We start from the raw sequence: 18386 nt of genomic DNA, 5'->3' as shown, positions 1-18386 counted from the left end.
GATTTCTATCCTTTAAAAGCATGAAAAATAAATAAATATGAATAAAATAAATAAAAAGCTAACCTGTTTTAAGAACAGGCCGACATGATTTGTCATCTTTTCCCAGTGAGACAATTTGTCATCCCTTGCCTGGAATCTGTTAACAAAACAGTCAAGCTGTGAAAAGGAGAATTCATCCCGGACACAGGGGATATTAAAGTACACAAAGGAAGGTGCTTCTCTCTCTCCCCCCCCCCCCCCTCCTTCTGCATCTCTTTAGACATGGCCGTCTCTTTACAGTGATTAATCTATCCAAATTTCAGTGCAAGGGAAGGAAAGGGAAGGAGAGAGAAAAAGAAGTCTCTCGGGGAAGTACAGGCAGTCCTCGGCTTACGACCGCTATTGAGCCCAAAATTTACCGTTGCTAAGCAAAGACATTTCTTAAACGAGTTTTGCCGCATTTTGTGACCTTTTTTCGGCCACCGTCGTTAAGTGAATTGGCTTTGCCATTGAGTCTGCTCATCAGAAGTTTGCAAAAAGTGATCACATGATCCCGGGACGCTGCAACCATCCTAAATATGAGTTGGTTGCCAAGCATCTGAATTTTCCCTCGCATGACCGTTGGGATCGTCAAAACTTGGACATGTGAAAAATGGTCATAAGTCACTTTCTCAGTGCCGTTTTAAGTTCGAACAGTCACTAAATGAACTGTTGTAAGTCAAGGACTACCCCGTGTTTCCAAGTGACAGCTCCTTGTTTGGTATAGGTCAGGACAAAGGCAGATCCTTGCAGGCCCAGCCAAGGGTGATTAATTTCTGTATTCTATATAGCAGTGATGCTCGTGCACAACCTGCGCCCCGTTTTGGGCCTAGTAGGCCTCCCTGCAGCCTCCCAGGAGCAGAAACAGGCCGTGAGGGGGCCGTGCCACACACCCCACCCTCCCCACAACTCGTAAAGGGCCTAGTTGGCCCCCTTGTGGCCTCCTGGGAGCAAAAAAATGAGCCAGGGGCAGGCCACACCACCACCATCCCCCGGGCCCCATTTTGGGCCTAGTAAGCTTTCCTGCAGCCTTCTGGGAGCAAAAATGGGCTGCACCCTCCCCTCTCTCCTGTGCATGTAGAAACAACTGCCGCACGCACCCTGCCCTCTGCGCATGGACGGCAGAGACCTGAAAGTCAGTTGGTCAGGGGGAGGCGCATGCGCGGTTTAGCTCAACTGGGGCGACGACTCACATGTCCGCAGAGAGGGCTCTGCGTGCCACACGGCTATATAGATTAGTGTGGTCTAGTGGTTAAGGCACCATAAATGCTGTCCCCCTCACACACATGTACACATGACTGTAGTTTAGTGGGTTTATTAATATCCGCCCCCCACAACTCTGAAGGCAGCTGATAACTGTCAGATGGCCTTGGCCCCCTCTCTGCCTCTGATGCAGAGCCCTCATCAGAGCCTTCCCCAGACTCCAGGACTGGCCCATCTTCCTCCCCAACCTCCTCACTGTCCGAATCTGCTGCCAGATCCGCTGACAGGCCACAACAGGGGGAAGGAAGCGGACCGACAGTCCTTTGCTTCAGTCTCCCATTTCCCCCAGGAGCCCCCCCCTCCCCAAAGCAGTGAAAAGAAGCAGACAATTTTAAGAATGGCCATGTGCTGAGTCTATAATTAGAATGGGATGGCAGCTCAGGTGCCCCGTAGCCCAGCCGGCGGAGAGATCATAGCTCTGGGGCGGGAGGAGAGACACGTTGGAGGGTGAAAATGCATGGAGCGTGAAGGGCAACGGATTGGGGGGGGGGGAGGAAGCACTTGGCATGAGCAACCCTTTGCGCATCGTCATTGGAATATAAGGGTCCCCTCCCTTTCCCCCGTTTCTCTTTTCACAGGGCTCATATCAATCTTATTCTTCATCCAGGCAGGAGGTCTGGACAGTCGGAGTTCAGGGCTCCACTCTGGGGATCTGCAAGAGTAGATTTGTATGGGGCCAGGAAGATCAGCCTTCCCTTGGGAAAGCTAGAGATTCCCATAGGGCTTGGCAGGTTTATGGATTAATTTACTGCCCATGTTTTGACCACATTCTTCAGTGGATTTCTCCTGTGAAATGTGTATGCATAGGCTTCTAACATTACCCCCACCCTTTTTTTTGGAGAGTGTGTGTGTGTGTATGTGTATGTATTTTTGCAGCTGCTGTGGCTTCATGAGGGTGAGATTGCCACCTAGTGTTCATTTCCTTTTCTTTTCAACTTGGGCAAGACAGGTGAATTGGAAACAGGTGGAGGAAAATTTACTTCATCCCTTATGTGTTGGAGGTGTCCTTACCACTGGCTGAGACACAGGGCTTAGCTTGGCCTGGCCCAACCCAACCCAACCCAGCCCACCCAACTCAACTCATCTTATCTTTAAGCATGCATGCCTGGGGGATTCTGGGAGTTGAAGTCTACCCATCTTAAAGCTACCAAGGTGGAGAAACAGTGCTTTGGGTGGTGAACATAACTAAATGGCTTTCACTTAGGGTCCTGCTGACAAACTGGGGCCATCCTTGGCACCCATGAAACCAACCTGATCTAGTTTATATTTAGGAATCATAGGAACCTAGACTTACTGGTGAATTTGTGAAAAATTGTCCGTTGTCATTATTTGGGCTATCCAGGTCTGGAAGAGAACTTGGAACTAAGGGTTAACCAGAGTTGGAGCACCCACAACTTCTGGAGGCAAGTTGTTCCACTGATTAATTGTTATCACTGTCAGGAAATTTCTCCTTAATTCCCAGGTTGCTTCTCTCCCTGATTAGTTTCCACCCATTGCTTCGTGTCCTGCCTTCAGGTGTCTTGGAGAATAGTTTGACTCCCTCTTCTTTGTGACAACCCCTGAGATATTGGAAGACTGCTATCATGTCTCCCCTAGTCCTTCTTTTCATTGAACTACCCAGTTCCTGCAACCGTTCTTCATATATTTTAGCCTCCAGTCCCCTAATCCTCTTTGTTGCTCTTCTCTGCACTCTTTCTAGAGTCTCCACATCTTTTCTACATTGTGGTGACCAAAACTGGATGCAGCATTCCAAGTGTGGCCTTATAAAGTGGTATTAACACAGTGATTCAATGTTTTTATAATATATAATCCTAGACTAGAGATGACAAACTACATTTAAAGCTACATTTTTTAATATAGAGAGTTTAATTTTAGCTTATATTAAAATTTTGACAGAGAATAGATAAATTCTAAACATAAAACAGAAACAGCAATTAATGATCTAAATATAATCTAGAATAGCAAGTGAGATAAGACAAGTTTCAAAAAGTTTTAATCTGTCTTCTCTAGCTTGGGCAAGCAAACTAAGTTCTCTGTCTGTCCGTCCATCCATCCATCCATCCATCCATCCATCCATCCATCAAATTTCTGTCTGCTGCCTGTCACACTTGCGTGAATTGTGGCAGTTTGCAGATAAAATGACAAAATGATATAAAAGCCAAAGTTAAAAACAAAATTAAAACAGGGTTAAAAAGAATAATTGCAAAGTTAAAAGGCCGAGGGAGTATTTTTTGCACATTTTCCTTTCCAAGCATAGCAATCATCACTGTCAGTGTTCCTGTCCCATGTTATTTATTTCATCTTGAAACTTGGCTTCTGATTTGCGTTTAACGAACTGAATCCCCAAATTAAGATACACAAACAGAGGCATTCTGCCCATGAGTTGAACAAGAAGCCAGGTTCAGTTAATCATTGTTCCCTAGTTCATTTGAAGTGGGAAAAGGTGTGGGAAGTTTTCAGAACAGACCGGGGTTTATTAAACCACAGTTGGAAGTTGGCTTAATCATCTGCCTTGTTCCAAAAGTATGGGAACATAACGGCCTAAGTTGGGCTGCTAAGGATTCGCAGCGGTTCGGAAGAACCTCTAGCTAAGATTCTGTGCAGTTTGGAGAACCTCCAAATCCCACTCCTGGCTGGCCCCGCCCACCCCACCCATCCCAGGAGTCCCCATGTGGCCCGTTTTGGATGCAGGTAAGTGCAGAGCGGGCGCAGAGTCTCGGGGAGGGCAAAAAACAGGCCTACCAGCAGTTCAGGAAGGGGGTCTCCGGAGCCTAGGGAGGCCGTTTTCGCCCTCCCGGAGGCTCAAGGAAGGCCTCCAGAGCTCTGGGAGGGCAAAAACACTCCCTGCAGTGGTGCAGGAGGCCGACTAGGCCACGCCCACCCAGCAACTGGACAGAGAATCCTTTGCTAAAATTTTTGAAGCCCACCCCTACCTAAGAATTGCTAACAAATCAACAACAACAAAAAACAAGACCCGTCTCCGTTCGCATTTTTAAAATGTGTAAAAAAAAAACTCATCCCGAGTAATAATCGAAAGTCTTAATTGCCTTCTGTGGGTGTGATGATTATCCCAAGCCGTGTCGGCAGATGAAGGGACGCCGCCTCACGCACATGCACATTCTGCAAGTGGAGTTCGGTGCGTTCCCAAGTCTTTATGCCCTTTGTCTGAAAATGCAAAGACGAAAGGAGATCAATGAACCAGAGGATTTATGGGAAGGAATAGATTTAGGCCAGAGCCTGGATATAAATTTCAAGAGATGGGAAGAGTCCAAGCAGAAAGGAAAACGGAAAGTAAGCAGATTGTATTCCCGAGGAAGAAAGTCTCCGCTTTGTCTGAACAACATTTAAAATCTGAGGGAGAGGAAATCCACAAAAGCAGCCAGCTTTAGAAAACTTAGAAAACAGATAGTCCTCAAATTATGACCACAATGGAGCCCAACATTGCTGTTGCTAAGCAAGACAGTTGTTAAGTGAGACTAGAACTCACCATCTCCTGGTGATCGGCCCAAAGTTACCCTGCTGGCTTTTATAGCTAAGGCAGAACTAGAACTCACCAGCTCCTGATTTCTAGTCCAGTATCTTAACCACTACACCAAACTGCCTTTCAGTTTCCTTGCTAGTTTCCTAAATTGCTGGAAAACTTTCCCCTCCTTTAATCTCTCTACATCCTCTCTTTGCTGTGGGGCATGTCAAGAGTGCCTCTATGCAGGTAATTGGTCCAATTTTCTCCTCTGTCTTTTAAGAAAGGCATAAATCAGTGTTTCTCAACCTTGGCAGTTTGAAGATGTGTGGACTTCAACTCCCAGAATTCTGGGAGTTGAAATCCACATGTTGCTGGCTGGGGAATTCTGGGAGTTGAAGTCCACACATTGCTGGCAGGGGAATTCTGGGAGTTGAAGTCCCCACCTCTTCAAACTGCCAAGGTTGAGAAACAGTGACATGAATAATTAAGCCCAGGCACTCACTGAGTTTTACAGCCAGTGGCTCACGATAACTTTCCCCGCCTCTCCTTGAAACCAGGTTTTATGATAATATAATAAAAATATTAAATTAGAAAATGCCTCACTCGGGGTGATAAAACCTTCCTGCAGTGGAAATAGGTAATTATTCCCAGCTCAGCCTAAAATGACAGTTTAAAAGAAATAAAAATGTTACTGCTCATTACTTGCTTTCGCAGATTGTGATAAAGTTAAATTTTAATTCAGGCGAGTTTCTCGATTCAACCCCAGGCCTTCCACCCAGTTGAAAGCCCCAGCAATTACAGATCTTGTAAGTTACTCCTGGCCTTTGGGTGATCTTATTACTCCTGCTTTTCTTCCTCCCCTCACCCCTCCTGGCTACTCATGATCCCCTACCCCTTTATTGTCTGGACAGGAAACGATTGGCAAATGGATGGAGGGGACCAGCCACCTGCCCCCCCCAAAAAACTAAAAACAAGTGAACCATTGCTAGTCTTATAAGCTAGTTAAAGGTGCAGTCCTGCTAATAAATCAAAGATTTGCTCTCCGTATGGGTAGAACACAACTTATGCCCGGTCACTTAGCAACTGTTTGAAGTTACGACCGATCTGAAAAAGAGGACTGACGATCCTGATTCGAAATTCTGATGGTTGGAGCTCTTTTGCAGTCCCATGACTGAACTTCGGCAACACGGCTACATTTATAACCATTTGGGGGGAAAAACACCACACACACACACAAAGAACAAATCGTAAAATTGTGCTGCTCGGGTGACCAACCCATTTTGAAACCGTTACGACATCACAGCCATAACGGACAGGGCTCCGTTATGGTCGTATGTCAAGGACTACCTGTATGTAGTTAGAAACAATTGTTTCAGTTGAGTGGTGGGTTCCCCTCCCCGTCCCTACCGGTACGCTGCGCACGGGGCCGGGCGTCCTGGTCGTGCCCGCATGCGGCACGCATTTGAGCACTCCACCGCCCCTACGACACCCAACTGCTTGTCGGAGGTCGTGCAGGTGCCATATGCTGTGCGCATGTGCGCAATTGGCCGGTTGCCTTAAAAACAGGTATGGAATGCAGGCAGGTGGGCCAAACGAGCCACCGTACTGTTACAGTGGCCGCTGCTCCCGGCTACTACTGGTACGCCTGTACCAGCCAGAACCCACCACTGTTTCATCTAAGAATGCAATAATTCTGCTGATTCAGACCTCACTTAGTTTCCTGCCCTGTGTATTTCTGACATTTTGTAAACCAGAATTCAAGGGGAATGTGAAGGATGCGTTCTTTTGTTTAATTTCTTTTATAGTTTTCTTATGTGTGATGTACACAGAAGATGGCATTTAATTTCCTTGTACGAGGTACAATAACAATAAAGTAAACTTAACTTAATGGGTGGCTGTAATCCAGGGGTCTCCAACCTTGGCAACTTTAAGCTTGGAGGACTTCAACTTCCAGGATTCCCCAGCCAGCAAAGCTCTTCCAGGCTTAAAGTTGCCAAGGTTGGAGACCCCTGCCCTCATCCATTAAAATACAGGCAGTTTTTGACTTACAACCATTTATAGTTGCAATGGCGCTGAAAAGGGGGACTTATGTCAGTTTTTCAAACTTACGACCGTTGCATCATCCCCATGATTGTTGTTAGTTGCGAAGTTGTGTCTGACTCATCGCGGCCCCATGGACCACGTTCCTCCAGGCCTTCCTGTCCTCTACCATCCTCCGGAGTCCATTCAAGCTCACGCCTTCTGCTTCGGTGACTCCATCCACCCACCTCCTTCTCTGTCGTCCCCTTCTTCTTTTGCCCTCCATGTTTCCCAGGCTCTTCTCCAGGGAGTCCTTCCTTCTCATTAGGCGGCCAAAGCATTTGAGTTTCCTCTTCAGCATCTAGCCTTCTAAAGAGCAGTCAAGGTTGATCTCCTCTAGGACTGACCGGTTGGATGGCCTTGCAGTCCAAGGGACTCAATGCAGGAGTCTTCTCCAGCACCAGAGTTCAAAGGCCTCCATTCTTTGGCACTCAGCCTTTCTTATGATTCAACCTTCACAGCCATCCATTGCAACTGGGAAAACCACAGCCTTGACAATACACACTTGGTTGGCAGGGGGATGTCTCTGCTTTTTAGTATGCTATCTCCATGGACACATGATCAAAATTCGGACGCTCAGCAATCAGCCTGTATTCATGACGGTGGCCGTATCCCAAGGTCACGTGATTTCCTTTTGCGACCTTCTGAGTAGCAAAGTCAGTGGGGGGAAGCCAGATTAATGTTAGTAACTTAACATCAATTTAAGTGATTCACTTAACACTTCTTGATTTTTCAGAGTTTTGTACTGTTTCCTACAGGCCTATAAAAGGATTTCTCCTGCCACTCAGCATATAGCTGAGTCTTTTTGCAACTGTAAAACAACTGGAAAATATTTAACTATCATAAAATGTGTTCAGTTTCTTTCTCTTCAGGGAATGAAACACGAGGGCTAAATTGTGCCTCAAAGAAACACGTTAATATTCAAAGATTCCCAGTTTATGATTGTAAGAAATATTGCTGCTATCAGCCCAGATTTAAAAACCTTTAGATATCCAACAGGTTGATCTAGACCTGTGATTGCAAACCTATGGCACGTGTGCCACAGGTAATACGCGGAGGCCTCTCCGTGGGCACATGTGCCATCGCCAGTTGCTCTTCCGGCTTCCAGAGTGCACATGTACACTGGCCAGCTGATCTTCGTGGGCGCTGGAGCTCCTGAAAACAGCCCCCCAAATGGCCCAAAACCAGGTCAGTTTGAGGACTTTTTCCGGCCATTTTTCAAGCCATTTTCATGCCATTTTTTGTGGCCTGAAAAAGGCCTGAAAAATGGCCAAAAACAGGCATGCACAGACCAGAAACCTGAAGACTAGTTGGCTGGCACACGCATGCTCACTGGCCAGCTGTTCTTCAGTTTTCCAGCACATGCATGTACATGCACGCATGTTCCTGTTTGGGCACTCCATCACTAACCTAGACTAGAATTTCATAATTGTTACCTTGGACTTGATTGAAGAAGTTAAAGATAAAGATATATATATGTACATGCATACAGAAGATCCCATTCTTTCTTTTCCATATCTCCCTCCCCCAATATAATCCCCCTATGGTTTGGTTTCTTTTTTAATCTTCTTAATTTTAATTGTTTTAGTATTATCTTTTTGTCATTTTGTAAGCCACCCAAAGTCACTGCAGCAGAGAGAGGGCAAACAAGCAAACATAGAATTCTTCCTTTCCAGATTCAGTTTGGAAACGGGAGTTGCCTGCAAAATAGTGCTGTGGCCCACCAGCAGTGCTGGCAGCAGATTCGGACAGTGAGGAGGTTGGGGAGGAACATGGGCCAGTCCTGGAGTCTGGGGAAGGCTCTGATGAGGGTTGTGTCAGAGGCAGAGAGGGGGCCAGAGCCATCTGACAGTTATCAGCTGCCTTCAGAGTCAGACATCAGTGAGGCAGACGAACAGCTGGAGCCTGTTCCCAGTGTGCGCATGCGCAGAGTTGCCAGACGAAGGGAACAGCTAAGGAACAGGGGTTGACTTGGAAGTAAGGCCACAGGTGGACGATGAATGGCCCCTCCCAGAGGAAATAAAAAAGGAGCAAAAGGGGAGTGGAGTTTGCAGGAGACAATTAGTTCACTTAATTGGTTCATGACTCTCCGAGACTCCTTGCCAAGTTTTGCAGATATCGGCCTGGCAGCTTTCCAAGCCAGATAAGGTCTGTGACTATAAATCCTCCCTTGAAAGACTTTGCTGGATGTGAATGAGCAGAATTCACAGTCAATTAATAAAAGGGTTTTTTGTCGGGACAAGGAGTTTGCTTCACGCTCTCGGGTCAGAACAAATAGAGGATTTTTCTCTCCTTCCTGCACCCTTGTTTATTTTTTAAGTTGAGAGGATTGGGTCTGTTCACATTTTTTTTAAATTCTAGCATTGCTGCTCTGAGTGATTTTGGAAGTACCTTGTATCCAGATTTCATTAGCTTTGAAATAGAAAGCATGCCTTGTTTGCGCAGTATGTCGTTTGGTTTGTTGGGGATTGCTTCCTATGAATAATGTTTGAATTATTCTCGGCAAATGGGTGCACCTCTTTCCATGCCACGATAAAACATACAGACCAAGTACTTGCAATGGAAGAAAACATTTTTAGGAAATGGAGGATTTGAAAACCAGGATCGGCTAAATTCATAAATTCCTGAAGATTATTGACCTTATGCGTTGCAAATTATCTGTGGGCTCTTTAGGAATTTTGGACAGCTATCCCAAGTTGGAGGCGTCCCAGCTTGGTTACTTTTAAGACTTATGGACTTCAACTCTTAGAATTCCCCAGACAGCCAAATGTCGGACTGGTGGACTTCCACTCCCAGAATTCCCCAGCCAGCTGTCTGGGGAATTCTGGGAGTGGAAGTCCACCAGTCCGACATTTGGCTGTCTGGGGAATTCTGGGAGTTGAAGTCCACAAGCCTTAAAGTCCCCAGGCTTGGATACCCCTGACCTAAATAGTATCTCCAATTGTATATTTATATGTTTAGCATCTGTGATACCTGCACAACTGTTGTTTTTCCGAATCTGTTCTACAGTACCTTCCTGGCCCTATTCGGACCTCTGACCATTTCTTTATTGCACGTAACTTTCTCCTCCCCGCCCCCTCCAAACAAACCAATTTTTATTTTAATTCGGCGAGCAACATTCCGCTAGTCCAAAACCGCAATCAATTTGAACATCGTTGCGGGCTTGAGTTGATTGTCTCTCCTTCAAGTATTATGTCAGTCTCAGGGAAGAAAGGAAACATATATGAAAACGAAATTACAATCCCATACAACCTGGCTGATTGAATCGCCCGTCCTTTCATCGCCCCGGTTCTCATACATTCCTATTAAAATATTCAATCTTGTTCCTTCCCTGAAAAGCCTTGTTTGGAAAGGGCAAACTTCGAGGAGGAACAAAAAAACCCTCAGTCCCCAGAGAGATGGGATCTAAGGCTCGTGTCGTATTTACATATTGGGAGGCCGTGTGTGTGTGTGTGTGTGTGTGTGTGTGTGTGTATGAGAGAGGGGGGAGAGAAAGGGAGAGAGAGAAAGAGAGGGGAAAGAGAGACGATTGAGAGGAGAGAGAGAAAGAGTGGGAGAGGAGAGAGAAGGTGAGAGAGAAAGATGAGAGAGAGGAAAGAGTGGGAGAGGAGAAAAAGGGAAGAGAGAAAAGGCGTGTGAGAGGGGAAAGGGAGAGAGAGGGGAGAGGGAGGAAAGAGTGAGAGGAGAAAGTGAAAAGGAGAGAGAGGAGAGAGGGAAGCAAGTGAGGAGAGAAAGAGAGTAGAGAGAAAGTGAGAAAAAGAGATGAGAGAAAGTGAGAAGGGGGAGAAAAAGTGTGTGAGGGAGAAAGAGGAATCAGTGAGAAAAGAGAGGGAGAGAGGAGACAGAAAAAGAGAAGAGAGAAGGGGGAGAAAAAGTGTGTGAGGGGAAAGAGGAATGAGAGTGAGAAGGGAGAGAGGAGAGAGAAGGGGGGAGAGAGAAAGCGGGTGAGGGGAAAGAGGAATGAGAATGAGAAGGGAGGGAGGAGAGAGAAAAAGTGTATGAGGGGAAAGAGGAATGAGTGAGAAGGAACAGAGGAGAAAGAGAGAGAGGAGGGGGAAAGGGAGAAAAAAGTGTGAGGGGAAAAAGGAATGAGAATGAGAAGGGAGAGGGAGAGAGAAAGGGGGAGAGAAAAAGCAGGTGAGGTAAGAGAGGAATGAGAAGAGAGGAGAGAGAAAGTGGGGAGAGAAAAATTGTGAGGGGAAAGGGGAATGAGAGTGAGAAGAGAGAGGAGAGAGGAAGGAAGGAGAGAGAAAGCGTGTGAGGGGAAAGAGGAATGAGAGTGAGAAGAGAGAGGAGAGAGGAAGGAAGGAGAGAGAAAGCGTGTGAGGGGAAAGGGGAATGAGAGTGAGAAGAGAGAGGAGAGAGGAAGGAAGGAGAGAGAAAGCGTGTGAGGGGAAAGAGGAATGAGAGTGAGAAGAGAGAGGAGAGAGGAAGGAAGGAGAGAGAAAGCGTGTGAGGGGAAAGAGGAATGAGAGAGAGGAGAGAGGAAGGAAGGAGAGAGAAAGCGTGTGAGGGGAAAGGGGAATGAGAGTGAGAAGAGAGAGGAGAGAGGAAGGAAGGAGAGAGAAAGCGTGTGAGGGGAAAGGGGAATGAGAGTGAGAAGAGAGAGGAATGAGAAGAGAGGAGAGAGAAAGTGGGGAGAGAAAAATTGTGAGGGGAAAGGGGAATGAGAGTGAGAAGAGAGAGGAGAGAGGAAGGAAGGAGAGAGAAAGCGTGTGAGGGGACAGAGGAATGAGAGTGAGAAGAGAGAGGAGAGAGGAAGGAAGGAGAGAGAAAGCGTGTGAGGGGAAAGGGGAATGAGAGTGAGAAGAGAGAGGAGAGAGGAAGGAAGGAGAGAGAAAGCGTGTGAGGGGAAAGAGGAATGAAAGTGAGAAGAGAGAGGAAGGAAGGAGAGAGAAAGCGTGTGAGGGGAAAGAGGAATGAGAGTGAGAAGAGAGAGGAGAGAGGAAGGAAGGAGAGAGAAAGCGTGTGAGGGGAAAGGGGAATGAGAGTGAGAAGAGAGGAGAGAGGAAGGAAGGAGAGAGAAAGCGTGTGAGGGGAAAGGGGAATGAGAGTGAGAAGAGAGAGGAATGAGAAGAGAGGAGAGAGAAAGTGGGGAGAGAAAAATTGTGAGGGGAAAGGGGAATGAGAGTGAGAAGAGAGAGGAGAGAGGAAGGAAGGAGAGAGAAAGCGTGTGAGGGGAAAGAGGAATGAGAGTGAGAAGAGAGAGGAGAGAGGAAGGAAGGAGAGAGAAAGCGTGTGAGGGGAAAGGGGAATGAGAGTGAGAAGAGAGAGGAGAGAGGAAGGAAGGAGAGAGAAAACGTGTGAGGGGAAAGGGGAATGAGAGTGAGAAGAGAGGAGAGAGGAAGGAAGGAGAGAGAAAGCGTGTGAGGGGAAAGGGGAATGAGAGTGAGAAGAGAGAGGAATGAGAAGAGAGGAGAGAGAAAGCGGGTGAGGGGAAAGGGGAATGAGAGTGAGAAGAGAGAGGAGAGAGGAAGGAAGGAGAGAGAAAGCGTGTGAGGGGAAAGAGGAATGAGAGTGAGAAGAGAGAGGAGAGAGGAAGGAAGGAGAGAGAAAGCGTGTGAGGGGAAAGGGGAATGAGAGTGAGAAGAGAGAGGAGAGAGGAAGGAAGGAGAGAGAAAGCGTGTGAGGGGAAAGAGGAATGAGAGTGAGAAGAGAGAGGAGAGAGGAAGGAAGGAGAGAGAAAGCGTGTGAGGGGAAAGAGGAATGAGAGTGAGAAGAGAGAGGAGAGAGGAAGGAAGGAGAGAGAAAGCGTGTGAGGGGAAAGGGGAATGAGAGTGAGAAGAGAGAGGAGAGAGGAAGGAAGGAGAGAGAAAGCGTGTGAGGGGAAAGGGGAATGAGAGTGAGAAGAGAGGAGAGAGGAAGGAAGGAGAGAGAAAGCGTGTGAGGGGAAAGGGGAATGAGAGTGAGAAGAGAGAGGAATGAGAAGAGAGGAGAGAGAAAGTGGGGAGAGAAAAATTGTGAGGGGAAAGGGGAATGAGAGTGAGAAGAGAGAGGAGAGAGGAAGGAAGGAGAGAGAAAGCGTGTGAGGGGAAAGAGGAATGAGAGTGAGAAGAGAGAGGAGAGAGGAAGGAAGGAGAGAGAAAGCGTGTGAGGGGAAAGGGGAATGAGAGTGAGAAGAGAGAGGAGAGAGGAAGGAAGGAGAGAGAAAGCGTGTGAGGGGAAAGAGGAATGAGAGTGAGAAGAGAGAGGAGAGAGGAAGGAAGGAGAGAGAAAGCGTGTGAGGGGAAAGAGGAATGAGAGTGAGAAGAGAGAGGAGAGAGGAAGGAAGGAGAGAAAGCGTGTGAGGGGAAAGAGGAATGAGAGTGAGAAGAGAGGAGAGAGGAAGGAAGGAGAGAGAAAAAGTGTGAGGGGAAAGAGGAATGAGAGTGAGAAGAGAGAGGAGAGAGGAAGGAAGGAGAGAAAGCGTGTGAGGGGAAAGAGGAATGAGAGTGAGAAGAGAGAGGAGAGAGGAAGGAAGGAGAGAGAAAAAGTGTGAGGGGAAAGAGGAATGAGAGTGAGGAGAGAAAAAGGGGGGGAGAGAAAAAGCATGTGAGGGGAAAGAGGAATGAGAGTGAGAAGAGAGGAGAGAGGAAGGAAAGAGAGAAAGCGTGTGAGGGGAAAGAGGAATGAGAGTGAGAAGAGAGAGGAGAGAGGAAGGAAGGAGAGAGAAAGCGTGTGAGGGGAAAGAGGAATGAGAGTGAGAAGAGAGAGGAGAGAGGAAGGAAGGAGAGAAAGCGTGTGAGGGGAAAGAGGAATGAGAGTGAGAAGAGAGAGGAGAGAGGAAGGAAGGAGAGAAAGCGTGTGAGGGGAAAGAGGAATGAGAGTGAGAAGAGAGAGGAGAGAGGAAGGAAGGAGAGAGAAAGCGTGTGAGGGGAAAGAGGAATGAGAGTGAGAAGAGAGAGGAGAGAGGAAGGAAGGAGAGAAAGCGTGTGAGGGGAAAGAGGAATGAGAGTGAGAAGAGAGAGGAGAGAGGAAGGAAGGAGAGAAAGCGTGTGAGGGGAAAGAGGAATGAGAGTGAGAAGAGAGAGGAGAGAGGAAGGAAGGAGAGAGAAAAAGTGTGAGGGGAAAGAGGAATGAGAGTGAGGAGAGAAAAAGGGGGGGAGAGAAAAAGCATGTGAGGGGAAAGAGGAATGAGAGTGAGAAGAGAGAGAAAGGGGGGAGAGAAAAAGTGTGTGAGGGGAAAGTGGAAAGAGAATGAGAAGAGAGAGGGAGAGAGAAAGTGTTTGAGGGGAAAGAAGAGGGAACGAGGGAGAGAGGAGAGAGAAAGGGGAAAGAGGAATGAGTGAGAGGAGAGAAAGAAAGGAGAGAGGAGAGAGAGAAAGAGTGAGAGGAGAGAGAGAGAGAGATGCCATGCAAGGTCTCTGCAGTCCTGATGTTTATTAATAAAAGATGCATTTTTAATTATCGGGTGGCCCTTTTCCTTGAAGAACCGGATGACATCCATGGCAGGTCCTGCCTTGTATAAAATTGTCCTTGAGAAGTTACTTTTCCTGCCCCCCCCTCCAATCCCTTCAGAAGGCGCCTACAGCAACAGGGTTTCAGGGGGCTGGGGGCTGTGTTTATTCATGTCAGAAGCATCCCAATTAAAATAAGGGCATACCATATGACATAAACATTTAAAATACAAGATTAAAATAGGTACAAATTAAACAGCTCTTGCCCAGAAACCAGCAACATTTAATTGTGTTCCGTCGCACTGCCATGAATTCCTCAAGTGTACACTGATCGGGGCGCTAAGACCAGATATACGTACATAAGTGTCGTTGTCACCACAATCGCAAAGGGCAGAAGCCATCAGATAGCCCCATTTGTTCAGAATGTCTCTGGATCTTGCCCTGCCAGTATTGGTGAAGGTGTGTATATATATTTTTTGTAAAATATTTTCTCCTTGGTAGTCTTTTCATTAGGGTTTTGTTTTCTGCTTGATTGTTTGCCTGGTGTTAATCCCTGCTTATCTGGGAGAGAGTATAGTCTCCTCTTGTTGTTTTCTGCTTAGCTCTTCCCTTGTCTCTTCTTGACTGCCATTCTTCTTTCATTTGTCCAACTAGGAAGCAACATAACTCAACCTTGGCTGATTCCTGAAGAGTTAAGTAGGGTTAAACATGGACAGTATTTGAATGAAACCACAGTAGAAGGAAAGTCTATTGTTATCTGGAAAATGTTTTGGGAAATTACATTAAAAAAGAAGAAGGAAATGTCATAGAATATAGGAACTGGAACTTGCCCTCTTTTACGACCGTTCTTGCCGCAGTTGTTAAGTTAGTAACACGGTTGTTAAGTGAAGCTGGGGTCAGTGCAACCTTCATAAGTACATGCCTGTGGCCAAGCGTCCAAATTTTGATTGCATGACTACAGGGATGCTGTAACTGTCATACGTGTGAAAAGCAGTCATAGGTCACTTTTCTCAGTGCTATTGTAAAGCGGTCACAGAATGCATTGTTGTAAGTCGAGGACTGCCTGCATAGCCTCTGCATAAGAATCTTCTCAACTAACAGTCAGCACTTGGTTACGTGGCACGACATAACCGCAAACGTCAAAAGCGCGCCGACAACAGCGCGTCGACAACAGCGCGCCGACAGAAGCGCGATTTAACTTAGGGTAAGGTTTAGGGTTAGGTTTAGGGTTATGTTACAGTGCGCTGTTGTCGGCGCGCTTCAGCGCTCATTCGTCTCCGCGGTTTTGACGGCGCGGTTTTGTCACCACGGTTTAGTCACACGCGGTTTTGACATACGCGCATTTGTGGTGGAACCCTTGGTTAGAGTTACAGGTAGCTTGTTATCCCAAAGGTGCTTTTTCAGGAAGCAACTGGACTTTCTTGTTTTTTGTTTTGAAGACGTTTCACTTCTCATCCAAGAAGCTTCTTCAGCTCTGACTGGATAGTGGAGAACGGAAGGATTTATATTCCTTGCAGACAGCTGGTCATTCCCATCCCTTTAGAGGGTCCTTGAAGCACTTGGAGGTTGATCTGTATCCTCAGGGTCACCTGAGTGGTGCTCCTGGTTCCTGTAGTATGCACTCCCCCCCCCCCCGGACATCCATTCCTACTCCCACACCATTCAAAGGTGTGTTCATCCCAAATTGTATACTGTATTTTTCGGAATATAAGACGCACCTTTTTCACTCAACAAAGAGGCTGAAAATCTGGGTGCGTCTTATACACTGAATACAGCATTTTTGGCCTCCCGAAACACGCCCCCCCCCCTTCACCAAAATGGCTGTGCATACCTTTTAGGAGGCTTGCAGAATGCTCCTGGGGGCTGGGGAGGGCAGAAGTGAGTGAAAAACTGACTGGTTTTTGCTCAATTCTGCCCCAGCCCCCAGGAGCTCTCTATAAGCCCCCTAAAGGCTATGCAGGCACTTTTTTTGACAAAAAAAGCACCAGTTTTTGCGAAAAACGGGCCATTTTTTGCTTGTTTTTGCCCACCCCAGGAGCACTCTACAAGCCTCTTAAAGGCTATTCATGCCCTTTTTTTTTTGAAGAAAAAATGGGCCATTTTTGGGAGGTCTGCAGAGTGCAAAAAGCTTTTTTAAAAATTTCCCTCTTCAAAATCTTGCTGCGTCTTGTACTCCGAAAAATACTGTAGCTAAAAGTCTGTGGAGATTTTTAGTCATCCAGATCCAGGACAATATCCTTCGGGACAACCATAACCTGGATGACTTGAGTGTCTCTACAGACTGTTGGTGCATTTATATCTGGACGATATTTTGATTGTTCAATCTTGCCTCTGCAACCCTGGAAGGTTGCCGAGAATTTGAGCAACAAGAATTAACCAGTTCCAATCCTGTTTATCCCACATATAACGGGGCCAGGTGCCGAAACCTCTGGAGACCTTTCTCTCTCTTTCTCCTCCTTATTTTGTTGACTTCATTTTGTTGCTTTTCTTGCTTTTTCCTGGCTCTGGAATGAGCTAGACTTACCAACTTGAATAACTTCTCATGACTTCAAATTGTTTGCCTTTCCCTGCCTCTTGTCTCTCCCTCCCCTCCAGGACAGAACTGTATCGGTCGCTGTTTGGCAAGCAGGTCCGCCTAGAAGAAGGACATCAAGCCTAGTGATCCAAAGGACACCTTGGCAGGTTCTGGAATGTGGGAGACCTTCTCATGCTCGGATAGTCCCACCACCCTACAGACCTCACTCAGGGGAGTCAAGGTGGTGTCTGTCCATTTGATGGAGAAGAACCTGAGGAAGCTGCCATCCATGATCACATTGGGACACAGGACAACATTTTTCTCCTACTCTCCCCCCCCCTCTCCTTTCTGAACTTCCCTCAAGATGAGCCATGTTAATTCCATCAGGCTCTTTCCTCTGGGATCTTCAAGGACACAGTGGGCACGAAGTCATCATTCTGGCAGGGCAAGACTGTTGCCAAAGATCACCACTGACACTGCATCCCGATGGATGGACGGATGGGATGGATGGATGGATGGATGCCAAAACAATTTGCTTGATGAAAAAAGGCTCACCACTGGCACTGCATCCCAATGGATGGATGATTGGATGGATGAAAGGATGGATTGGAGGGAGGGATGATGGATGGATGGAATGGATGGATGATGGATGAAGTGGATGGATGGATGGATGGATTGGATGGATGATGGATTGGATTGATGGATGGATGGATGGATGGATAGATGGAATGGGATGGATGGATGATGATGGAAGGATGATGGTTTGGATGGATAGATGATGGATGGATTGGGTTGGATGGATGGATGGAGGATGGATTGGATGGAGGATGGGTGGATGGATCAGAGGGAGGGAAGGATGATGGATTGGATAGAGGGATGGATGGATGCCAAAGCAATTTGCTTGATGAAAAAAGGCTCACCACTGGCACTGCATCCCAATGGATGGGTGATGGATTGGATGGGTGATGGATGGATTGGATGGATGATGGATGGATTGGAGGGAGGGATGATGGATGGATGGAATGGATGGATGATGGATGAATTGGATGGATGGATTGGATGGATGATGGATGGATAGATGATGGATGGATTGGGTTGGATGGATGATGGATGGATGGATGGATGATGGATGGATTGGATGGAGGATGGGTGGATGGATCAGAGGGAGGGAAGGATGATGGATGCACTGCATCCCAATGGATGGATGATGGATTGGATGGGTGATGGATGGATTGGATGGATGATGGATTGGATGGATGGATGGATGGATAATGGATTGGATGGAAGGATGGATGGATTGAATGGATGGATGATGGATGGATGGAATGGATGGAGGATGGATGGATGATGGATGGATGGATGGATAGATGGATGAATAGATGATAGATGGAATGGGATGGATGGATGGATGGATGGATAGATGATGGATGGATTGGGTTGGATGGATGATGGATGGATGGATGGAGGATGGATGGATTGGATGGAGGATGGGTGGATGGATCAGAGGGAGGGAAGGATGATGGATTGGATAGAAGGATGGATGGATGGATGCCAAAGCAATTTGCTTGATGAAAAAAGGCTCACCACTGGCACTGCATCCCAATGGATGGATGGATGATGGATTGGATGGGTGATGGATGGATTGGATGGATGATGGATTGGATGGAGGGAT

The 18386-nt window shown here is 46.9% G+C and overlaps 1 protein-coding gene across 1 annotated transcript in view; it reads left to right on the top strand.

Annotated features, from left to right (window-relative positions):
- The window catches only part of AATF (apoptosis antagonizing transcription factor), a 112766-nt gene extending 95404 nt beyond the window's left edge, over nucleotides 1-17362 (top strand). The window contains exon 12 of the mRNA XM_032216582.1: nucleotides 16795-17362. Coding sequence (XP_032072473.1) covers nucleotides 16795-16858 — 64 coding nt within the window. The 3' untranslated portion in view covers nucleotides 16859-17362. The remainder of the gene's footprint in view (nucleotides 1-16794) is intronic.
- Nucleotides 17363-18386: the final 1024 nt, after the last annotated feature.

This window comes from Thamnophis elegans, chromosome 4 (assembly GCF_009769535.1).
Source record: "Thamnophis elegans isolate rThaEle1 chromosome 4, rThaEle1.pri, whole genome shotgun sequence".
Classification (NCBI taxonomy): domain Eukaryota; kingdom Metazoa; phylum Chordata; class Lepidosauria; order Squamata; family Colubridae; genus Thamnophis; species Thamnophis elegans.
This window is presented reverse-complemented; position numbering and strand designations above follow the sequence as displayed.